Here is a 26,475-nt window from a genome sequence, read left to right as displayed (position 1 = left end):
TGGTTTGAGATCTATTCAAATTAATTACAATGCAGATCAACTTTTTTGGTGCATCTAATTTTAAGTAGTTGTGCTAGATGTTTGTCGTGTTTTAATTAAAGCTCTTTTCACAATGAGTGAATTTTATATTAGGGTAAAATAAAGATAAATTTACAACTTGCGGTTTCATAAAAATGCTTCGGTTAGCCCTGCTATGAATGCATTTGGGTGAAATCAGTAATATAATGTACATAGCTGAAAAAATACACATCTCAGCTGCACATATTTTGTTGAGATCCCTTGAAAATGGCAGGTAGAAGGAAGGATTAACCTACACAGCTCTAATCAGTGACTAGGCTTGACTGGCATTGGACTTTGTATTAAAAGTTGTACATAGCGTATGTCCTTCAGCTGTAAATCTCTAACTGTATACTAACTAGTGCAAGGATCCCAGACACAGAATCACAGGAATTTACAAGCAATTTTTCGGCCCCACAGAGTTACCAGTTTTCCTTTTTCAGCTGGGTTTTGACAATAAATTTAATTTTCTTGCTTTTCAGACCTGTTTCCACTGTACAAAACCAGATGGTTCGAAGTTTACATTGCATCTAATGTGTGGACTCGGATACTTCGGGTTTCTGATTTGTTTTGGTGTCCTCTTTCTCTGTCATCACATTCGACTCAGATAATGTGGGTGCCAGAGTTAAGGTGCTCACGCTCCGGATGTGCTGTGCATCAGCTGGTGGAAGAAGCGTCAGTGATTCCACACTCAATGCATCTGTATTGTCGTCAGAAATAAGCGATATAGTTGGCTGATGGGCTGGAATCAGACTTGGTGCCAGATTAGCTGCTTCATGTTCAGTACTGCTGGGGAGAGAGTGACAACTTGTGCCACCCTCTGCTGTAGGAGGTGAAGAATAGGTTTCATTGACAAATTCCACTTGGTCTGGAAAAGTCAAATGAGACTGCTCTTGAAGTTCAGGTCCATCTAATGTTAAAGAAAAATATTTTTTAGCTTTGTCATTCAAGCAAAATTTCAACTTCAATGTGAACAAAACTCACTGTCAAAAAGACATTTCCGAAAACGTGTGTCCTATTCTACATGACCAAGCTGCAGTAGCAGGACACCTAGGCACGCTTACTGTGTATTTACCAACCATGGATTTTAAGAACCTGATTGTGCATTTTGATGATTTACAAGAACAAAGATAGATAAAGATTTGAAATACTCCAACAATTGTACTGTCACAGTCATTGATTGGAACCCAAGAGAAACTGATGGCTTAGTGTATAAGATGACAACTAAAGAAGATTAAGAACATTCATTCTCTACAGTTAGTGCCCTGTTCTTAAACATCAAACATCATAATCTCTTCATCTGAAAAGAAATTTTAAGGAATACTTGATAATTAACATATGATCTAATCGCATAAGGCTTCATTTTATATTCACATTATACGTTCCTGTAAGATAAAGAGGCAAAATTAATGACAGCAAGGCAAAAGATTAAAAAGAAACTAAGAAAAGCATAAATAGGTGAGATGAAACATGAAAGTGACTAAAGTAATGTGTGAACGATTATCAAATAATTGACTTTATATACTTTGCTGTTTTTACGTGAGACACAAATTCTCTTTATTTTCTCATCTTCTATCCAATATATTGGCCTGGCAATTATCTCCCTTTCCTCAGCCTACCACCCACTTATTTCCTCTGCATAGCTGTGCAGCATGGTAGAGAAGATGTATAGAAAATTTGAATCTGAATGCACCATATTGTATTAGATTTTATAGATAAGCAAAATCATTGGATCATGAGATAACGTCACTTGTACGTATACCGAATGTTAATATGTTGCAAAGTACTTCCCAAGAATAAGCCGTGAGTGTCATGTTCTGTCTATGATAATCAAACTGCGTTTTAGAATTCAACGTGATTGCCATCTTTAGTGTTGATTGCAAATTTACTTGAGGGAATATTTATATGAAAAATCAAGTCCAGCAAGGTTGAGTAGTTGCCCACCAAAGAGAGGGAGGTTTCTATGGCTTCTAAGTAGAAGAACAAATGATGGTCATTGGGAATGCTGGTATTCACAGTGCCAGCCAGCTGCAACTTAGCAATGAGCAGTGAGCAGCTGCCCAATGTAAATGCTGTGCCTGGTTTCCATGGTGCTCAACCACATGGTAGTGAGATCATAGCTTCAATGCTGTGGGAGTGATAGTGGCTTGCAGCAGTATGCAACCTAAGCAGAATGTCTTTTGTTTTAAAAACAGAGAAGTTACTTCCTCAAGAGTCTGGACTTCAGGACCAAGAGCACAATAGCAATCAGTGGTTGTTGGTATTACATTAGCAGGATACCAGTGTACAGCATGCCAGTTAGAACACAAATTCAGTCAACCCAGTTTCAATAGTAACCATTCATTTTTGTTTTCCTAACATATAGATTGATCAGTTGTATTTTATTTTCTCCCAGTAATAGGTCGGGAAATTTTTTGGGATGCTCATTAATCAAACCCATAAATTACTGAGGAAAAATTAAACTTTAAATTGCAGAAAAATACATGACAAATCCCTTCTTAATTTTTATAAATTTTGTTGCATGCTTTTCACTAACATCTGACTAACCCAAACTATTTTAAGGGCACTGCTGATATTTTGAGCACTTATTATAGCAGTCCTCCAAAACCAAGACTTAGATTTTTATGAAAAATGCATATTAGAATCTAAAATTGAAAAAGCACTTTGTCTGATAAACTGTTATATTAAATTTGATGGAATAGATTTAATACATTGAGTTGTCAATATGTTATGAATGATAAGAATGATCATCGGTTGTAAGACCTCCTTAGTTCCAAATAGATTCACAGAATATTCAATGTAAATCTACTGACATCAACAACTTCTTTAGCAAAACTAAGTTGTATTACTAACAAACTGGTGAGTGTGGCTTTGTGGCTGCAATAGTCCATCAAAAACAGTACTTTATAACCATTACTGCAATAATGATGGAAGAGCAATGCAAGATGGAGTTTGTTTGCTGCAGAAACAAGGTTGAAAACGAGGGTTGGAGTCACACAGGCTACATGCATATGCGTCTAAATGCGGGATGAAAAGCACATTTGCCTACGTTGGAATAAGGTGGCTGGAAAATGCAACCAACCACAAAAACAGGCACAGGGGATTGCAGGAATTCTGTCTGCTTGTAGAATGAAGCATGTTGTACAACTGTAACCATCATTAAAAGTTGGTTTTGAGTCTAATTACATCACTTCCCATAGTTCTATTAGTGCCAGGAATATACTATCTAACTCAAATTCAAAGAGAACAAACCCACCATTTCTAGAGTTTTCCAGATCTCAAGGTATATTTCTGAGCACAATTTTCAGTTTTGGATGATTTCTGCATATATTAATAAAATATACTTAATTCATTAAAACCATTTTGTTGTTAAAACTGTTCTGCCACGAAAGTAGGAAATTAGTTGAAATGCTTCATTCAGCACAATTAAATCTACCCAGAAGCCTGAAAGCAGAGCATATTCATAGAAAAAAAAAGATTTCTGGTGCCTTGATGTTATCATTAAGGCATATCTTGTGGTTTCTAATGAAAGGTTTGAAGTGTGATGAAAAATGGAATTGGCAAAAAGGAAAACAGAATGACAGATCTAGAGAAAGATAAAAGCAAACAGAATTTACATCAACTTATTAATAAAATAAGATGAAACAATTATGCTGTATAAATTAGATTATGGACTGATAGAAACTGACATGCAATCATTAAATTTCAATGTTGTATCCAAAGCCAATCTATTAAATGGGGACCAACCAGAGCTGGAATATTTCACTTGCCAACATGATAAAACTAAAGTAAACTCACTAGCATAATTGCACTATCAGTGTTAATTTCACTCCATTTCCATTTCACATTTTCTTTGTACCGTCCAATCTTCTTGCATTTCTTTCCTACAGGATTAGTTAGCATTTGTCCACATCTGAGATATACTTCTACTTTTGGCAAGTGAAAGAAACCTTAATTTTTAAACTCCTAACGGACATGATAAAAATTAAAGGATGAATTTTTCCAGCCCTGGGATAAACTTGTACTGCCAAATATCAGAACCACTTTCCTTCTGTTTGTACTTAAAAATCTCAACCTGAGTGTGCACACACTAACACCCTTAATTCGATAAAAATCATTGCTTATAATGTAATTAATTAATTTAAACTTACTTAGGGGGTACGATACTGACCTGTTACCAATTAAGATGCATTCTACTCATTCATTTGTACTTTACATTTAGAAAACTTTGGAATAATAACAGGAAAGCAGGAAGCCTTCCAGCAATCCAGTTAATCCCTTTTTGTGCTCTCCATTATCCAATTTGTTTCTCCTTTACTTATTTATCACATTCTTTGTTTGAAGGGAAGGGAGCCATTGAATTTGGTTTCAGAGAGCCAATTCACCTGTTGTCACATCTTTAGAATATTTGACTGTAGACTGTTCTTAAGATGTACAGTGCCTTCAAATTATTCTGAATTAAATAGTGGCCAAAGAAAAATTTATGCTGACTCTCCCCTGAATTTTTGTATGACACCATTCTATGGAGATGTCAAGAGGACTCTGATTTCTGTAACTGTTTTGGACTACTAACTTAAAAAATAATTCAGAATGAAATAAAGATACATCTCAAGAACTACCTACAGTCAAATATTTTAAACACTAATATTGCTTAATGAATAAGGGAAAATATCACTGTTAATCCTCAATTTCTTTCAATATAAAAGTTATTCAAAGTAATTTAACCTGTATTTTATAAAATCCATCTTTAAAAAATGTTGATACCAAGAATATCAAGGAGCTTTAAAGACTTTATGGCCAAGGTTGCAAGGGATTTAAATTGGTAATAACCTGGTGCTTAGATCTGTAGGAGTTTTACTGACTTGTTAAATTTTCTTTAATAATATTCCAAGAAACACCTTGGTAAGTTTAACTATGTTACAAGATATGTTAGGTTGGTTCTGTTCTACTCATTTTTGTTTAGTGACTCTGAAGTCACAATGACATTAGAATTGCCTGAGGGGATAAAATTAAAGCTACAGACTAAAATGAGCAAAGGTATAGTGCAGTTACAGACAGCTTAGATCATTTGATAAGGGAAAAAAAGAGTACTTTATCTTCTTTCATTTTGGATTAAGCACATAATTTATGTACCTAATTAGTTCTGCTTTGTCTAATGTGAGTTACATGGAGTCCTGGAGCTCAAAGTATTAATTATTGTGGTGGAAGTGGTTTCACTACTACTTTGCTGAACAATCAGCAACACTGATGGGGGTTGCTCCATATAAGATCATTTATTGTTACTAACATATACTGCCAAATTTGAAGGGCTCCCTTCCTTCAGTATTTAGTTAACTAGATTTATTCTGAACAAGAGCTGCAAACTTCAATACAGACCCAAAATTAAAAAAAACTTTTTAAACAATAAGTGATGATTATATTAATTTGAAAATATTATATCCACGGTCACATAAATACATTTAAATAATACAGTACAATGAATTAAGTTTCTCATATGATTGGACCCTTTATTATTTTATAGAAAATAAAATTCTGGAAACACTGAGCTGGTAAGGCAGCAACTGTAGAAAGAGAAACAAAGTTAATATTTTGGGTCTGAGAATGGGAACCCTTTCCAGGACTTTGACTGACCTGCTAACTGTTACCAGAAATTTATGTTTATGCTTAAAGTTGCAGCATCTGCAGTTTTTAAAATTTTCATTTATTTTAACTGTTCTTAATTAATAAATTAAATCCTCCTGTCCGCTTTGCTATGGTTTACCTTTCATAAGTTGATATTTTCAGGTGCAATTCTGAGGACTGTGGTCACAAAGATATTTGCATATTCTTGCATGCCATTAAAAGGTTACTTGGTCTGGGTTCAATTAAATAGACTATCGTGATATTGATGAATTAACTAAATGATGAGAGGCTGGGGAATGTAACATAAACCTGCCTGTGTTTGCACTGTGTGAGCTGCTGCCTGGAGGCCTAAACCCAGTGTCCGCCACGACTTTCAGCCTCTGAAAGACTAAATACTCGCCGTCTTCCTCTCCTGCCAGACCTTACTAAAAGGAGTAGAACAGAGGTACAGATCATAGGGAAAGTACGACAATGGATAGAAAGAGGTGGATTTGCTCATGGGTACATTTTAGCAGCTAACAGACAATACAATTACTTAAAATTTAATTTACGAACAATGACGTAGCATTTTAAAACACAACAATGGTATAAAGCTCTTAGCCACTGGTATCTATAGGGGTTTAACGTTCTTCATAGAACTAGTAGTTAAGAGCTACAGACATAAATTTACACAATACAACAATAAGCAGACAAAATAGCAAGCAGTTGAAAAGATTCCTGTAAATCATAAAACACCAGATTAAGATAGTCATTGTTTTAGACATCGTTTTCAATAAGCTGAAAAAAAAGCAGCATTAATGAATGCTTTACAAAAAGATTTTCAAACTACTGGTTAAGGCGTTGATATTGTAAACTACAAATTACATCAGAATCTATTGATTTAAACCCATTTATTGTAAAGTGCTGAAAATTATTAACTTTGAAAAGTCACATTTGATATAATTTACCTTTCTGTTCTTTATCGTGTTACTGTAGAATGATCTAATTAAAATCAGAAGAATGGAGGAAGGGGATCTCCTTGAAACCTATTGAATATTCAAAGGCCTAGATGAGTGGATGTGGAGAGAATGTCTCCTATAGTGGGGGAGTGTAGGACCAGAAGGCACTGTCTCAGAATAAAAGGATACCCCTTTAGGACAGAGATGAGGAGGAATTTCCTTAGCCAGAGGGTGGTGAATCTGTGGAATTCATTGCCACAGATGGCTCTGGAGGCCAAGTTATTGGGCACATTTAAAGTGGAGGTTGATAGGTTCTTGATTAGTTAAGGCAACAAAAGTTACAAGTGAAATGCAGGAAAATGGTGTTGAGATAGATAATTTAGCCATGATGAAATGGCAGAGCAGACTCAATGGCCTAATTCTGTGCCTATGCCTTAAGGTCTAATATCTATAAAATACAAAAAAAACTGACACAATCCATCTAACCCATTCCACATGGGACCAAAAGAAGACAAAAATAGTTTTGCACAAATTGTACTAGTTTTGCCCGTGAGTGAGAAGGCTTAAATATCTTCAGAGTTCTAATGTCAGTATCCCCCTGCCATTCAATTTACACTATTAAATTTATGTAAATAATGACAAAAATAAAAGCTCTGAGAACGTTTTCTCCATTTATGGCTTTTGTTCATATTCCATTTCTATCACTCACACCTCCGTCTAAAATCTCTTTCCAGTACATCTTTTGGATCACTGATGCAGCATTAAAATGTCCCCATGACTTTAACTGCTTTATTCTGGGGTTGTGCTTGCAGCTGAATAGGTCATAAGCTCCAAAATTCTTTCCCATAACACCTCTCACTACCTCTACTTTCTTTTAAGTTGCTTCTAAAAAATTAGCCCTTTAGCCAAGCCTTTGTTCATCTAATTGAGGTGGTTCATTTTGGTAGGACAAATATGATGGCAGAATATAGCATTAATGGTAAGACTCTTGGCAGTGTGGAGGATCAGAGGGACACTCAAAGCTGCTATGCAGGTTAAATCTGTGGTTAAGAAGGCATATGGTGCATTGGCCTTCATCAATCGTAGTACTGAGTTTAAGAGCCGAGAGGTAATGTTACAGCTATATAGGATCCTGGTCAGACCCCACTTGGAGTACTGTGCTCAGTTCTGGTCACCTCACTCCAGGAAGGATGTGAAAACTATAAAAAGGGTGCAGAGGAGATTTACAAGGATGTTGTCCGGAATGGCCAGCATGCTTTATGAGAATAGGTTGAGTGAACTTGGCCTTTTCTCCTTGGAATGATGTAGGATGAGAGGTGACCAGATAGAGGTGTATAAGATGATGAGAGGCATTGATCATGTGGATAGTCAGAGACTTTTTCCCAGGGCTGAAATGGCTAACCTGAGAGGACACAGTTTTAGAGTGCTTGGAAGCACATACAGAGGAGATTTCAGGGGTAAGTTGTTTTTTTACACAGAGTGGTGAGTGTGTGGAATGGGCTGCTAGCCATGGCGGTGGAAGCGGATACGATAGGGTCTTTCAAGAGGCTCCTGTTAGGTACATGGAGCTTAGAAGAATGGAGAACTATGGGTAACCAGAGGTAATTTCTAAAGTAAGTACATGTTCAGCACAGCATTGTGGTCCAAAGGGCCTGTATAGTACTATGGGTTTGTCCATGTTTCTATGTTTTTTATGTTAACCCAAGATCCTCTTCTGTGATTTGGTGTCAAACTTTGAATTGATAATAGGCCTGTTAAATCTTTTTGGACACTTCATTACATTAGAAATTCCATGTTTAGCCTTTTTTTAATGTCACTTCATGGCAAATTTTGCACTCTAATGTTTCTGTGAAACTCCTTAGGATTATATTTTATTAAATTTAAACTGCAGCTTATACACAAGCCATTATTGTAAAAACTCATTTAAGTCTGCATAAATGATTGATAGACTTGGGAAGTAGGTGACACTAGATGATATGAGGTGGCATAAGTCCAGGGCATGCCCTCTTCTCACTGCTACCAAAGAGGAGGTACAGAAGCCTGAATTCACACACTCAATTTTCCAGGAACAGCATCTTTCCCTCTGCCATCAGATTTCTGAATAGACAGTCAACCCATGGACACTACCTCACTAATCTTTTTTGCTCTGCTTTTGACAATAATTGTAATTTATAGGTTTTTTTATTCTATATTGTACTGTACTGCGGCTGCAAAGCAATAAATTTCACTTCATATAGTATGCTAGTAATATTAAACCGATTCTGAGTCTGACTCACGGCCTGGTATGGAAACACCAATACCCTTGAACAGAACTGTCTACAAAAGGTAGTGGACATGGCCCAGTCCATCATGGGCAAAACCCTCCCAGTACTGAGCACATTTACATGGAGTGCTGTTGCAAGAAAGCAGCATCCATCATCGAGGACCCCTCAACCTTCCAGGACATGCTCTTTTCTCGCTGCTGCCATCAGGAAGGTAGAGTCCTCAGGACTTACACCACCAGGGTCAGAAACAGTAATTACTCCTCAATCATCAGGCTCTTGAACCAGAGGGGATAACTTCACTCAACTTCGCTTGCCCTATCATTGAACTGTCCCCATAATCCATGGGCTCACCTCCAAGGACTCTTCATCTTATGTTCCTGATATTTACTGTTTATTTAATTCTTTTTATTATTATAATTATTTTTCCCCTTTCTTTTGTACTTGTACAGTTTGTTGTCTTCTGCACATTGGTTGTTTGTCCATCCTGATGGGTGCGACCTTTCATTGATTCTATTGTGTTTCTTGAATTTACTGTGAATGCCCACAATTAAACGAATCCCAGGGCTGACTATGGGTGACATACAAGTACTATGATGATCAATTTACTTTGAACTTTTAACTCACTGGCTACCTTAGATTACTAGGCTTAGCAGAGTGTTGTGGTGTTGTAGTTAATGTCAAAATGCTAGAAAAAGAAATACTTTGAAGTTTTGGTTACTATTGGAGGACAGCATTGCAACCAAATACAATGAATTTTCAAGTTACAAAATCCTTCAGCATTTCTTTCTTAGGTTTACATGGGAAGAATGGTCACAAGCTGAGGAACTAGATGGACTCTCCCAGAATTACAACAAAGCAAGGAGCCAAAATGTCCAAGAGAAAAGGAAGAAATCTGGGCACAAACAGAGGAAGGTGCACTGAAGATTGCATTACTACTTTCGTGTGTTCCTTATTAACTGCAGGAGGCTCCACATATGGCCAGTTATGAAATTCAATGCAGAAATAAATGTTGGAGAGCACCTGTGGAGTGAAAAGCAACATTTCAAGTCACTGACTTTTTATTAGAACCAGGAAGCTGGGTTTGAAACAGATCTGCAAATGAGTCTGTAATGTGCCAAGTTGGATGTTGAAATTCTGTTCCTCAAACTTGCAGTGAGCTTTTAATGGAATACTGTGGGAGGTCATTCTAATCTTTAATCTCTAAGGACTTATGAAATATTAACAGTTAGATGGTTTGACTATTTCTAACTCACTGCTCTGTATTTCCAAGAATATTTTACGATAAATATATTACTTTTTGAGAAATCAAGATCAGTTTTGTGCACAGTATTTTATTAATTAATCCAAATCAGTGACCAAGACACTGCACCATCATTTTATCTGGGAAGCATTCAGTGATATGATGATGATGATGGTATGGAACAAAAATGTTAACTAGATTAATCAAAAGTTAACTAAAGACAGGTGTCGTATTTATTTTAAAGATTATCAATAACAAAAAGCATTGCTGGATCTTAAGAGTGCTGCTTCAATATTACTAACTAGAAGGAAGCACACATATTTGACATGACATAGAAAAGTGTTTCAGGGATAGTGCCTCGGATTCACTTTACTAAATTGCAGCTATGCTTCCCAGAAATGGCAAATATACTGGGTCAATGTCATAAATTCTATCATACCCAACAGTTAAATATGCTACAGAATTGTCAATGATCAAGTAATATTTGGGAAGTTTTATGGACAGATTTAAACAACAGAATAAATGGAGATCATACTAATCCTCTAATATAAGTTTTAATCTTGAAACCTGTAAGAATTAACGAGAGTAAGTAGATAAAATCAAAGTTTACTTGTTACCTGTTGTGGAAAAGCATTCAATGCACAACAATCAGGAACAGAAGGACAGAGGTAACTTTTGTCAAAAGTTCATGAAACCACAATAACATGTAAGCTCCCCTTAAGGGTTTCTACTTTTTAAAGTTGATTACTGAAGCCCAAAAATCTGTTAGTGCAATAAGTACACTTTTCTATTAACTGGTTAAACCTACTGTGATAATAAAGAGAATTAGATTATCAAAGAAAATATCTATTGCAGTATTTTGTGTTAAATCATTTCTCATTTAAGTTTAAACCATAACATTGCATATGTAACTCATATTGCTCAATTAACTTAAGGTTTTAAAAAAATATCACTAAACATTATTTAAATATGCCCTTGCAAAGTACTCATTTTATTTCTGCCAACTGATTTAGCATTAGTCCCAGTAACACTGCTCACAAATGATTTGAGCAGCTTTATTTTGTTAAATCTGCTCATATACAGGAAAGCAGAAATAAATTCAATTTTATTGAACTTCCTTGTGATGAGAAACCAACTTCAGTACAATTTGGGGACAAACTGACTCTGAAAAAAGAAAACGTGATACTTATTTGAACTTAATGACCTTAAACAAAAGAAAAGGCAGTTTTGATTTGTACTGTATCATAATTTCATCACTGTGAGGGAAATATCCACATTAACTACATTAAAATGTAAAATTTGCAGAACAATTACCTGTGGGACTCTGAGTTGCTGAAGGAGTGGAACCTACACTAGTTGTGATGGTATCGCTATAGCCAGTGCTTGTTGAGATGGTACCACTGGAGGGTGGGGAAGGAGATGATGCCGGAGAAGGACTTTGCTGGTTTACGTGCTGTGCCACAGCAAACCCTAGAAAAGGGTTCAAGCAAAGTTTTTTTTGAAAAGAATAATCTTCGCACATCGAATAAGTTCCAATCTAAATAATTCAGAATACAGGACTCCTTTTCCAGAATCATTATTTTTACCACTCCCACCAATAGATTTTATACATCAGCAGTAGTCATTTTTAATTATTTCATTAAAAACTATTTAGAGAAATTTCATAAAGTTAGTCATGGCTTGAAAATCAAATGCTGTAAATTATGTGAAATGAACATTTGAAACTTCAATACGAAAATTTCCTATAGCTTAACCCCTTACATTCACAGCTACCACAGAGAACCCAAGAACATAACTTTCAGTTGCTTACACTTAACAAATTATTCTTCAGCACAGTTTAACTGAAGGGCAGAGCTGCAGGCATGAGTTAGTGATTTGCTCATTAGTGGAAGTGTTGGACATGGTATGGCCAGTATGGCTGCCTGCTACAGAAAGGCACTGGAGTTGGTGCACAAAGGCAGACTGCAGTCTAACAGCATGTGATTGTCTTGGACATTTTACCTGGTGATCACCATACCCTGTTTGACATTGGTAACGTAGCATACCGCAAGTCCAGTTCACTGGTGTATTGGAAAGTCTGATGACAGGGGAGCATGGGCTCGGTTGGAACGCGGACCAGGGCTCATCTTGCCTGCAGCAGCAGCCCAAGAGAGCTGACACCAGAGGCTATGTGATGTGATATTCACTCTGGATTGGGAGCTGACCCTCACTGTTCACTTGGTGGTGGACAAGCTGGATTGCACTAGTCTGTGGACTGTTAAAGCTTGTTCTTGCCAACAACATTCATGGACTCAGGGCCTTGGGCTACATTATTTTTAAATTTATTTTTACTGGTATATGTGCCTTGGGCCGTGTATGACTGTTGGTACTGTGTTTTACACCTTGGGCCTGGAGGAAAACTTTTTCATTTGACATGGGTGTTCATGTTTGGTTGAATAAGAATTAAATTTGAATTTGAATTTGAACTTAAACTTGAACTTGAATTCCATTGAAAAGTTGCTAATCATGAATATGGTATTTTAAATCAGTTTAGTAGAAAAACTTGCTATATTCTGGGAATGTAAAATTGTTCTAATTCCATTTTTCAATGTGACCATTAAATGCTATGACAAATTTATTTAGATAAATTCATTGTCAGCTATGATGCCAAATTTTCAAATTCTTCTGATGGGAATACAGAACTGAAAGTGCAAAAGAGAATCTCAACAATAAGTAAACTATTTTTAATTGCCTGTAAGGATCCATATGCATTTGCTTGTCCTAAAATAGAACACATTAACTTATTTGGAAACGAAAATGCATTTATAGTCCATGGAGGCTTGAAAGCATTTCCCCATGTATTGTATTTTCATAATTGTCTAAAGTTAATGATTTAATAACCTCATGATAACCTTGCTGATTGGAGTACCGCACAGATACAACAGAAGCATCCCTGTGCAGGTCAGCGAAGAGCTTAAAAAACTCAGTCTCTATAGAAGTGAGGCACTGCCTAGAAGAGTCGTTGGAGTAGTGAGGCTTTGGCTCAACAGAGCTTTGGTGACAACAGGTGGAGGCAAGTTAATTAGGTTAAGTTCAATCCTTATTTCTTACTTAAATATTGAGAGGATAAGGGGGTATGTCTACAGAGCCAGTGTTCTGTTCTGGGTGTCAGATGTGTGATTTCCAGGAAACTTCCAGCCTCCCACATTTATTTGCAGCTCGATGACCTTTGGCATGTTAGGGAAAGTGAGGTGATAGACAGGAGCTACAGAGAAGTAGTAACCCCAAGGCTACAGGAGTCAGATAAATGGGTGACTGTCAAGAAAGGAAGGAAAAACTTCAGATAGTGGAGAGCATCCGTGTGGCTGTCCCCCTCAACAATATGTTTTCCCATATTAAGTATTGTTTGGGGGGGGGGAGGGCAGAGCCATGCTTCCAGCACAGAGTTCTGGAGCTCAGAAGGGGAGGGAACTGAAGAGGATGGCAGCAGTAATAGGGGAGTCTATAGGCAGGATAGGCGATACTGTGGACGATAAAAGGAAACATATCATAGTTTGCTTCCCAGGTGTCACGGTCCACGATGTTTCTGAACGTGTCCACAATATCCTGAAAAGGGAGGGGGAGCAGCCAGAAGTCATGGTTCACATTAGTGACAATGGCATAGGTAAAAAAACGGGAGGAAGTCTTAAAAGAAGAATACAAGGAGTTAGGAAGGAAGCTAAGAAGCAGGACCTCAAGGGTAGTAACCTCGGGATAGCTGCCCATGCCACATGACAACAAGGATAGGAATAGAATGAGGTGGCAGATAAATGTGTGGCTGAAGAATTGGAGCAGGGGGCAGGGATTAAGATTTCTGGATAATTGGGACCTCTTCTGGGGCAGGTGGGACCTGTACAAAAAGGATGGGTTGCACTTGAATCTGAGGGGGACCAATAAAAGCCAAGGAAAAGGCATATAAAGTAGCAAAATTGAGTGGTAAGTTGTCTGATTGAGAAACTTTTAAAATCCAACAAAAGGCAACTAAAAAACTAAAAGAAGGAAAAAGATGAAATATGAGGGCAAACTAGTTAATAATATAAAGCAAGAAACCAAAAGCTTTTTTAGTTATTATAAGGAGTAAAAGGGAGGTGAGATTTGATATTGGACCACCAGAACGCCAGATGGTGGCATATGGCATCAGCACCAGATTTCAGAGCGAAGGCTCCCGAGTTCGAAACCAGCCGGCTCCAAAAACCTGGAGAGAGATGGGCTCTGCCAGGTTTCAGATGCCCAAGACACACTGTATGATGAGCAATCACCAAAAAGATCTGTGCAAAAAGCCTGTCATGATGGCGCCTCGATGACTCCACCAGGAGTTAAGGGCACACATAGACACACACACACACTGAAAAATGATGCTGGTGAGGTAGTAATGGGGGACCAAGAAATGGCAGATGAAGTTAATGAATACTTTGCATTAGTCTTCACTTTGGAAGACTCTAACAGTGTGCCAGTGGTCCATGAGTGTCAGGGAGCAGGAGTGAGTGCCATTGCTATTATGAAGGAAAAAGTGCTTGGCAAACTCGAAGGTCTTAAGGTGGATAAGTCACCTGGACCAGATGCACTACATCCCAGAGTTCTGAGAGAGGTTGCTGAAGAGATAACAGATGCATTAGTCATGATCTTTCAGTAATCGTCTGATTCTAATATGGTCTCGGAGGACATGAAGACTGCAAATGTCACTCCATTTTTTAGGAAGGCAAAAGAAAGGAACTTGTACACCAGTTAACCTAATCTCAGTGGTTGGGAAAGTGTTGGAGTCTATTATTAAGGATGAGTCTTCAGGTCACTTAGAGACTATTGATAAAATAAGTCAAAGTCAGCATGGTTTCTGTAAAGGGAACTCTTGATTGACAAATCTGTTAAGAGTTCTTCAAGGAAGTAATAGGCATGTGGACAAAGGAGAAGCAGTGGATGTTATTTATTTGGATTTTCAGAAGCCATTTCATAGGGTGCCACAAGATAAAATCCTATGGTGTTACAAAAAAGATACTGGCACGGACAGAGGAATGGCTGACAGGCAGGATGCAATGAGTGGGAATAAAAGGGGCCTTTTCTGGTGACTACTGGTGTTCCTCAGGGACCACTACTTTTCACAATGTTTGTCAATGATATGGATAATGGAATTGATGGCTTTGTGGCAAAGTTTGCAGATGATACGACGATAGATGGAGGAATAGGTAGTGCTGAGGAAGCAATGTGATTGCAGCAGGACTTAGACAGATTGGAAGAACGGGCATAACAGTGGCAAATGGAATACAGTGTTGGGAAATGTATGATAATGTATTTTGGTAAAAGGAACAATAATGCAGACTAAATGGGGAGGAAGTTCAAACATCAGAGGTGCAAAGGGACTTAGGAGGCTCCTAGAAGGTTAATTCACAGGTGGTAAAGAAGGCAAATGCAATGTTGGGATTTATTTCAAGGGAAGTAGAATATAAATGCAAGGAGATAATGCTGAAACTTTATAAGACACTAGTCAGGATGTACTTGAGGTAATGTCAATAGTTTTGGGCCCCATATCTCAGAAAAGATGTGTTGTCATTGGAGAGAGCCCAGAGGAGATTCATGAGGATGATTCTGGGAATGAAGGAGTTAACATACAAGGAGCTTTTGTCAGCTTTGTCTGGTGGGGGTATCCAGAACTAGAGGGTACAGATTCAAAATTGAGCAGAGACATTTTAGACAAGAGATAAGGGGAATTTTTTTTTTAGCCAGAGAGTACTTCATCTGTAGATTGCTCTGCCCAGACTGCAGTGAAAGCCAAGTCTGTGGGTATATTTAAGGTGGAAGTTGATTGTTTCCTGATCAGTCAGGGCATCAAAGCATATAGGGCGAAGGCAGGTGTATGGGGTTGAGTGAGATCTGGGATCAGCCATGGAATGGTGGAGTAGACTCGATAGGATGAATGGTTTAATTCTGCTCCTATACCTTACGTACTTATGCATCAAGTCTAGATTGTAGGAAAACTGATCCTTACTAACACAAAAATGTTAGTTATATCTTCTGTGCTTACATACTTCTAAAGAGATTTTCAACCTTTATACCCAAGTAATAGACACAGGACCATAAGACATAGGAGAAGAATTAGGAATTCAGCCCAGTGAGTCTGCTCCATCAATCATGGCTGATTTGTCATCCCTTTGAACCCCATTCTCTTGCCTTCTCCCTGTAACCTTTGATAACTTACTACTCAAGAACCTATCAGTATACCCAATGACTTGTTATCCACAGCTACCTGTTGCAAAGGATTCTATAGATTCACCAAACTCTGGCTAAAGAAATTCCACTTCACTTATTTTAACGGTATACCCTTCTATTCTGAGGCTGCGCCTTCTGGTCCTAGGCTTCTCCCACTATTGGAAGCAACCTTTCCATGTCCTCCCTAAAACTTTTAATACTCAGTAGGTTTCAATGAGATTCCCCCTCATTCTTCTAAAATCAAAGAATACAGCCCCAAAGCCATCAAATGCTTCCCATACAGAACCCTTTCCTTTCTGGGATAATTCTCATAAACCTCCAATGCCCGTACATCTGTTCTCAGATATAGGATCCAAAACTGCTCACAACAGTCCAAATAGGGTCTGACCAATGCCTAGTAAAGTCTCAGCATTACATCCTTGCTCTTGTATTTCAGTCCACTCAAGATGAACGCTAACGTTGCATTTACTACAAAATCACTTTATAAACTTACTACCAATTCAACTGGCAAGTCAACCTTTAGAGAATCCTGCATTAGGACTACCAAGTTCCTTCACATCCCCAATTTCTGAATTCGCTCCCAATTAGAAAATAATCTACACCTTTATCCCTTCTACCAAAGTGCATGGCCATACACTTCCCTACACTGTATTCCATATGCCACTTCTTTGCTTATGCTCTGAATTTATCCAAGTCCTTCTGTGGACATTTACAGTGATAAAATAAAACAAATGAGAAGCTTATATCAAATACTTTGGATGCTGGAAAGCAGAAAATGTTAGAAATCTTCAGTAGGCCAGGTGGCATCTGTTAACTGATGACATTGCTTCTCACTCCAAGATATGTTCTTGGCTGCTGAGGATTTCCATTATTTTCAGATTAAACAATGTCAATCACCATTCTTTAAGAAAAGTATGCTTTATATGGCCCGCTTGTGCAGCAGTTCAGAAAATGATTAATATCTATGCTTATCATACATGAGTAAATGAAGATGACAACCATATACAGCAAATTACTAAAAGGAAGGAATGATTTAAAATATTTATTAAGCTGTATTATAGAATGAAAATTTTAGTTTACTTGCCCATTGAGTTCAGTATAAAAATAATCAGTAAAAGCTTGATAATCTCTTTAGATAGTATCCTTCCAAATACAGTCAATTGTAACCAATGTTTGATCGTGCTAAATTTGAATGAATCTTAAACAGCACACGCTATTTACTCAATTTACTCAGGTCTAGTTGGTGATGAGTTTGTTAACACTTAAATTCACTACATTACATCCATTACACTGTTCCTATAGGCACACATGATAATCCAGACGTAATAAAGTTTCAGTTTTGCTCAGTTAAGTGGCCATCAGAACAATGCTTGTTTCATCCATTAGCCTTTACTGAACAAATTTAAATTGTTCAGGAAACTTAGGGAAGGTTTGAGGAAGCACTTTTCATTTCAAGATTGTTTAGCTTTAGTTGTTGTCACCAGACCAGTTAAAGAATCCCTTCAACCTTATTCCACCCTGTTCAGAAACAATTCAACATCTGGATTTAGTCTCTGCCAAAAGCACTGTCCTTTATCCATTAAACAATCTTGGGGAGAAAATTTCTGACAATAACAATTAAGAATCAATAGTAGTATAAAAAGAAAAAAAGCATTTTACTGATTTTTCCAAAAGATCTTAACAAACTTTTATAACTTGAGCACATTGATATACCATGAATCAATCAGTTGGCTCCTCATTCCTTGAGTCTGTTTCCTAGATAGTCAGCAAAACCCTCAGGATCCATGATAGAAAACACTGCAGCCAATGCTTCACCACTCTTCCGACCTAAATGCCACTGGAAAAGCTAGCAACCATTCCTTAACCAGAGAGGGTCCAATTTTAAGAGTGGTGTTCTTAAGAGTGAAGACTGTTTCGGGTTATTGAAAAAAGCTAGACAGTGTGTAGACTAATTAAAGCAGTTTTTCCAATAAACCAATGGTGGTGTTCTGCTTTGCAAATTCCTAGGATTATATTTATACATATTTTCCTTATCTGCTCCTTATAATACTTTCGAAGACTTTGGGTAGATCACAGTGAAAGGAAACATTCCTATTGAGCCTTTCAAATTGAAGCCAGTCTTGGACTAGCTAAATGTTCCTCTGGGGATTAGGCCTCCAACATATTTGGAAGCCACCACTTGGATCCCATTCCATGTCTAACTTTGCATAAGATTTAAAACCTCAAGGATTTCAGTGCAGATTCTAGACCTGCAGATTTGGGGGCAAAGGAGAAGACAAGAATTAAACAAAAAATACTTGTTGGTAATGTATCTTAACTAGCAATAGGTAATGCAATATAAAAAGTAGTCCTAATCTATAAATTTTCGAATGGCTGGGCATCATCTTGCGTAAATGTGTTTAGTTGGTGAATTTGCAGGATCTCTAACTGCTTTGCGTTTACGTTACTGAAGCAGGTAACTTTACTCTTGTGAAACTGTTGTTGCTGCAGAATTTTGAAATGTTTTCCTGGAACTTGCCTTGTTTACATTGTTGCTGGTCACATCAGATGGAAGGAAACTTCAGTATTTACATTAACCACAAAGTTAATGATTTGATCAAGGGAAAGGCATTTTTAAGATTCTGTAATAATGAACAACACAATTCTGCAGATGCTGGAAATCCAAAGCAACCCACAAGAAAATGCTGGAGGAACACAGCAGATCAGGCAGTATCCATGGAAATAGTAAAGTAAAAAGTAGAATAAAGTAAAAATAAAAAAAGTAAAGTAAATGGACAAATAGTTCAACATTTCAGCCTGAGAACCTTCTTGAATCCTAAAGAAAGGTCACAGCCTGAAATGTCAACTGTTTGTTCATTTCCATGGATGCCACTTGACCTGCCGTTCCCCCAGCATTTTGGGTGTGTTTCTATAATATGCTGCCTGATAAAGTTTCTGTGCCAATGCATGATCATTAATAGTGTTTAACTTTTACTCAAGTAGGCAAAATAAAAATAAAAAAACCCCAAAAGTTTCTTAAAATTGCTGGTAGTGATGATGACACATCCTTCTTAACTCACGACCCTGACACTTCCAAGACATAGCTCAGTTGAAATTAGTCATTGCCTGTGTGGATTTATTGTGGACTTTCAACAAGTTAATTTCATTTGTTGCTGTGATGTTAATCAATCGTACAGTGCAAAACCAGGCTTTGCAGCCAACTGGTGCATGCCAAATTAAATACCCCATCCAAGCCAGTCCCATTTACCAGAGTTAGGCCCATAACCTTTCAAACATTTCCAATCCATGTTTCTGTCCAACGGTCTTTTAAAATTTGTCATTGTACCTGCTCAACTACTTTGTCTGGCAGGTCTTTCTATATGCTGACTACCCACTGGGTGTAATGGCTGTCCATCAGGTTTCTATTAAATCTCTCTCCTTTCACTTTAAACCTATGCCCTCTTGTTCCTTATTTCCCAACCCTGGGAAAAAAGGTTTAGCTCATGATTTTATACACCTCTATAAGATCACCTCTCAGTTTCCTACACTCCAAGGAATACAGTCCTAGTCTATCCAATCTCTTGCTATAACTCAGTCTGTCAAGCCCTGGCAACACCCTTGTAAATCTATTGTGCACTCTTTCCAGTTTAATAATATCTTTCCTATAGCAGAGCAACCGAAACCAAACACAATATTTAATGGTCGAGCATCCTGTACAACCACACCACAACTTCCCAACTTTTTTACTCAATGCCCTGACTTGTGTCACAAACCTTCTTCACTATGTCTAGCTGGTTTAGTTTAGGTCAACTAAATTTAACTGCTATCATTTGAATTATCAAAATGTACTTTGGTATTTTTCTTTTATACATTTAGGGGAATGTCTTGCCTACAATTATCAGCAATTTAATAAAATTAAAAGCATTATAACATTTCCCTAAAATAATACTTCTTGCTGCTGCAGAATTTATTCAAAATTACAAAAGGAAATTCCATATAATACATCTCAGCGTTATGCTTCACAGAATTTCCCCTTCCTTAGCTATTATTCAGTCATGGAGTAATGCAGCACAGAAACAACCCAAATGGTCCATGCTAGTCCCAGTTAGTTACCCACTGATCTAATTTTTTTTGACGAGATTTATGTTGTGTGCTAAAATCCAGCCAAGTGCTTCATTGCGGATTGCTTTCAGCTGAGCTGAATAAACAAAGAACCTGCTGTGCACAGTGGGTGGGGAGACGGTGGTAGCATATAATTGTGTATCCTGTCACTAACAGGTAACAGTCAATTAAAATCATTTAAGGCCTCTGGTGGGACTTGTGTGTTTAAAACCAAGGGCCCAAAGTGAAGTTGCACACAACGCAACGTTAACAGAAATGAAAGAGATTCTGCAGATGCCGGAAATCCATAAAAATGCTAGAGTAACTTAGCAGGTCAGGCAGCATTTATGGAGAGGACCCTTTCCAAGTCCTGATGAAGGGTCTTGGCCTTAGACATAGATTCTTTATTCCACTCCACAGTTAGCTAGATTCATTGTCATTGCCGAGGACAATGAGATTGCAGTGCTATTCCATTCAGTGCCAAACAGCATTCTGGCCATTCAATTAATAAAAACAATGATTAAATTTACAAATAACATCTAAGTTACAAATAAATTAAAAACAAACATCTCTAAAATTCAAAGAAACACTGGCTGCCCCATTCAAGTATTGCCCTTACCCATGTTACAAAATGCAATGATTAAATATAAAATAGCATCAAGAATTGTGCACTTAGAAGTTGTCCATAGTGCCTATGGGTAGCTGGGGCATTGTTCAGTTGTATGATAGTCCTGGGGAAAAAGCCATTTCTCCGACTGGATGCCTGTGCAGAAAATGTTTGTATCTCCTGTTGGATGGTGGAGATTTACAATAGCTGCTGTCTAACTTGCTGAGTTCAGCATTTTGTATCAGTACTCATTATTGACATGGCTTTACAAGTCTAATGACACAGTTCAAAATAGATGTTGCAGGCCATTGATTTTGTAAATTGTGGTCCACCTTAATATCAGAGACAAAAACAGGTAAAAATTGAGGCCCTAAAGCAAATTTAATGCAGCTATAAAAGAGTTTAAAAAGTAGATACTCAAAACATTTTAATCTCAGAATTATTCCTAATGCTATTTACTAACATGTTCAGAAATAGGATAGATCACATGAACACACACACACACACACACACACACACACACACACAAATGATGGAGGAACTCAGCAGGTCGGGCAGCATCCATAGAAAGAAAAGTTGATGTTTCAAGCTGAGATCCTTTGAATGTCAACTCCTTATGCCTTTCCATGGATGCTGCCCGGTCTGCTGAGTTCCTTCAACAATCTGTGTGTGTGATCCTGGATTTCCAACATCTGGAGAATCTCATGTTTAGATCAAATGCTTGTCTGAGTAGAAATATATCTGAGGAAGGAGGGTTCCAAATGGTCTTTGTGGCAGGTGAAACTGTATTGGAAAAATATCTTCATAGTGGTGCTTGCTAGTTTTGCAGTTGCCATTTACAGAACCTGGGCCTCTGTACCTCCCTCTGCAATTGGATCCTCAATTTGCTAACCGGAAGACCACAATCTGTGTGGATTGATGATAACATCTCCTCGCTGACGATCAAAACTGGTGCACCTCAGAGGATTGTGCTTAGCCCACTGCTCTACTCTCTCCATACCCATAACTGTGTGGCTAGGTATAGCTCAAATACCATCCATAAATTTGCTGACGATACAAGCATTGTTGGTAGAATCTCAAATGAAGACAAGAGGGCGTACAGAAACGAGATATGCCAACTACTGGAGTGGTGTCGCAGCAACAACCTTGCACTCAATGTTAGAAAGACGAAAGAGCTGATTGCGGATTTCAGGAAGGGTAAGACAAAGGAACACATACCAATCATCATACAGGGATCGGAAGTGGAGAGAGTGAGCAGTTTCAAGTTCCTGGGTGTTAAGATCTCTGAGAACCTAACCTGGCCCCAACATAATGATGCAGTTATAAAGAAGGCAAGACAGTGGCTATACTTCATTAGGAGTTTGAAGAGATTTGAAATGAAAACAAGTACACTCAAAAACTTCTATAGATGTACCATGTAAAGCATTCTGACAAGCTGCATCACTGTCTGGTATTGGGGGGTGGGGGTGGCTACTGCACAGGACTGAAAGAAGCTGTAGAGGGTCATAAATTTAGTCAGCTCCATCTTGGATACTAGCCTACAAAGTATCCAGGACATCGTCAAGGAATTGTGTCTCGGAAAGGCAGCGTCCATTATTAAGGACCTCCAGCATCCAGGACATGCCCTTTTCTCACTGTTACCATCAGGAAGGAGGTACAGAAGCCTGAAGGTACACACTCAGTGATTCAGGAACAGCTTCTTCCTTTCTGCCACCCAATTCCTAAATGGACATTGAACCCATGAGCAGTACCTCACTTTTTAATATATATTATTTCTGGGTTTTTCGGCACAATTTTTAATCTATATAACCGATTTACTTATATTTTTTTATTTTTCTATATTATGTATTGCATTGAACTGCCTTTGCTAAGTTAACAAATTTCACGTCACATGTGAAGATAAACCTTATCCTGATTCTGATAGTACTTTACAGAAAAGTTTAAGCTATCTTACTTTAACTTTCCTGTAAAGGACTAGCAAAATGCCAATGCAAAGCAAAAATGGAACTGACAGTTAAATATCCATCAAGAAAATAAACAAGCAGTGGAAACAAAGGCAAAAGGCAAATCAGATCATATATAGAAAAATGTTAAACAGGAACACATTTAAAAGCACGGTATCTAAATGCAGGCTGCATCAACAACAAGGTGGAGAAATAACATTAGTGGTAGGACAGTTACTCACAGGGATTCTGAGAGACAGGGTCTATATACATCTGAAAGGACACTGATTAAGGATACTCAGCATGGAGTCGTGCGTGAAAGATTTGATTTTGAAGAAGTGACAAAGAGGATCAATGACAACAGAGAGAAAGACATTCTCTATGTGGACTTTAGCAAGGCTTTTAACAAGGTCATGCATGGCAGATAAGTCCTGAAGGATAGATTATGTGGAATCCAGAGCTAGATACAAAATTGGCTTGGTGGTAGGAGTCAAAGGGTGCAAGTTGAGGTTTGTTTTTCCTGAGAAGAAAAAATAATAAAATAATAAGAGACTTGAGGCCTGTGACCAATGTTGCAGGGATTGGTGGTGGGTATTATGTTGTCATATATATATATTATACAATTTGGAGAAGAATGCAAGCAGTATGATTAGTTTTTGCAAATTACATCAAAATTAGTGTTGTGGTAGACACTAAAGAATGCAGTCCAACAGGACCTAGATCAACTGGGTAACTGGGGAAAGGAATGGCAGATGCAATTTAACTCAAATAAGCATAAAATGATACACTTTGGGAAGTTAAACCAGATCTGGCCATAGACAGTGAATGGCAGGACACTAGAAAGCTTTGCAAGAACAGAGAGACCTAGGGGTACAGGTACATAGTTCCCTGAAAGCAGATAGACAGGATTGTGAAGAAGCAGGCAAAGAAAGAGGTAGCCATGGAGATGGTGAGTGCTTTGGTTACTTATAAAATTCTAAGATACTGTTAATGATTCCTGGAAATTAGAAAACAGCATATGTGATCGATTTTTAAAAAATGAAATAAGGAAGAGTGAAAAGGAAAAAATAACTTTTTTTTGCTCCTCATAAACTCTGTCTAATACTTTTTGCTGCTCAGTAAAGCAACCAACATAATAAAAAAAGCTATTCACCTCAGACATTTTTTCTTCTTCCCCCCACCCCATCAACCTGAAGATAAAAAAAGCCTGAAAGCACCACCACTAAGCTCAAGGAGACACTTTCTATTCCATTCTTGAATAGATCTCTTTTATCATAAGATGACTTTTGACCTCATAATCTACTGTGTCATAGCCTTGCACCTTATTGTCTGCTTGTGAAATGATCTGTATGAATGGTTTACAAAACAAAAATTTCATCTGCAACTTTGTTTATTATTGTCACATGCACCAGTTTACTAAATTTTAACACCATGACCTCAGAAATTTAAAAATCTTCTCACTATTCCAGTTCTGATTAACTGCTAAGAATCGTTTGAAAGACAAGCAAAATAAGGATAATGTCTTTTTTCGGGGAAAACAATACAAAACATTCTCAACGCTTGGGATAGGGACAAGTTGGAAACTATATAGAAAATGAACATAGGGAAGGGATACTTCAGGGAAGACAGAGCTGATGAGTGAGTGGGATTAAGTGCAAGATAGATGATTGACAGCAACTTGAATAAGGTAGCCAGAAGACGGCTCAGTAACAACTTTAGCTCTTGATGATGTTAACTACTTTTATTTTCGCAGTCTGCCATTTTCCTGGTGAAGGCGGCTGTCTGAAAAGGACTAGATTTTGATATTCTCTATTGACATACAAACACTCTGTCCTGTCCAGTGAAGCACCTGGAACTCAGAACTTGAAGAACTGTGATTGTAAGCCCAGCCATATTATTAGTCAAGGCTACAATGTGATGCGAGTGTGATGGGTCATGCTAGTGTTCAGCATTCATCCTGAATGATTTTTACACTCCCAAAGTAACATCACTGATGTTTTAAATGATTAACCTTCCAACACAATTATTTAAGCAATGTTTCATTACTTTCACACTAATGATGTCCAGAGTATAAGGCACTGTATAATTTTGAATGTTAAGACATAGCAGGCAAGCAGCTCATGGGAGCACACTTAGCCAAAACTCATCTCAGCTCCAATGACAGCTCTAGGATCAAGCCAGAAATCTAACAAATTAAGCATCTGAATGCTTTGGTAGTGGCACATGATTGGATATGACACATTTCAGCTGAGCAGAACCCATTTCCAAATGCCCAAATGGATAAAGAAGTTCCCATGATATTTCTGAAAACAAAGAGTTCTCCTGATGTCCCAGGAAAATGTGGGCAACTTTATCAACCAATGGTGGTAACAAATAGACAACCCCAGCTCATATCCTTTTTCTTGTTAAATCATGCTCCATCAACATGTTCCCACGAGATACATTTTGTGGTCTCTTAATAAGAACGATTACTAAATACTGCAGAATCGAAAATAGGAAGTTCAAGGTTAACACGAATTTACACGACTGTTTACGTGTGTACATGCCTTCCCTGCATGAGTTGAATGGTATTTTATACTATTTATAAAAGGTACAGGTTGAGAACAGCTCCTTTGTTGCTGGCTGCTTGCCATGATGTGACGAAGTAGGCAGTTGTAATGAAAAATGCATCAATTACTAGTGAACTAGCTACTACATTTCCTAGAAATAAACCTACTAAGTAAATGTTTAAATAGCTACAACCTTCATCTTCCTCTTCATCATTAATCTAGACAATCCATATTTCTAAATATATTGCATTACATCCCATCACATGTAATTAGTTCCACATATGCTTTTGCCTTTAACATTAGCTTTTTCCTTGTTCTTATTAGCCACAGCATACAAAAGGTTAATAGAAACAGATTAATTTGCAATAATAACCATTTGAATTTTTTAACGAACCATTAGTCATTGACAATAAATCGGATTCCTGACAAGCTGGGACTCGTGACCCGGATCAGTGTTTACATGAACACTGGCAGAAGTTTCACATATAATCAGTAATTTCCATTTCCTTTACACCATCATCCAGATCCATGGGCACTCATTCTCTTAATTTTATATCAGCCACTTAATCATTCTTCACTTTCTAGTCACACACACTACAAACTAATTTGTTTCAACTGTGGTGTGTACCCCTTCTAAATCTACGATTTAATTTCATTCACACGAATGCTTTCTGACCTCTTCAACCAGGAATGGTTTGGGTGATTTACAGTAGCTTTTGTTTCATGTTTTTGATAAATATTTTTACAGACCAGGATAACTGATATGAACAAACAGAACAAGGCCTTTAACTAAATTCAATTTCTTCACTACACATGAACTTGCTGCACAATGCCATTGCCTGCGTTCATCCTATCTTCTTGATGTGTAAATGGAGGTCGAATGTTGTAGTTGAATGAGTTTCTGTGATTATGTGGATTTGCACCAGATGCTCTGGTTTCCTCTCACATCCAGCACT

The 26,475-nt window shown here is 37.6% G+C and overlaps 1 protein-coding gene across 6 annotated transcripts in view; it reads right to left on the bottom strand.

Moving 5' to 3' along the window:
* Positions 1-353: 353 nt before the first annotated feature.
* The window catches only part of clec16a (C-type lectin domain containing 16A), a 241,706-nt gene continuing 215,584 nt past the window's right edge, over positions 354-26,475 (bottom strand). For 5 of the 6 annotated variants that reach the window (XM_059979201.1, XM_059979199.1, XM_059979200.1 and 2 more), the window contains 2 exons: positions 11,436-11,591; positions 354-967 (listed from right to left, as the gene is read on the bottom strand). In XM_059979201.1, coding sequence (XP_059835184.1) covers positions 588-967; positions 11,436-11,591 — 536 coding nt within the window. In that variant the 3' untranslated portion in view covers positions 354-587. Of the gene's footprint in view, positions 968-5,992; positions 6,105-11,435; positions 11,592-26,475 lie in introns of all 6 variants that reach the window. The other variant, XM_059979202.1, reaches the window with a different exon arrangement.

The sequence above is a fragment of the Hypanus sabinus genome, chromosome 9 (assembly GCF_030144855.1).
Source record: "Hypanus sabinus isolate sHypSab1 chromosome 9, sHypSab1.hap1, whole genome shotgun sequence".
Taxonomy (NCBI): domain Eukaryota; kingdom Metazoa; phylum Chordata; class Chondrichthyes; order Myliobatiformes; family Dasyatidae; genus Hypanus; species Hypanus sabinus.
Note: the sequence above shows the minus strand (reverse complement) of the source record. Positions and strands in the feature narration are given on the sequence as shown.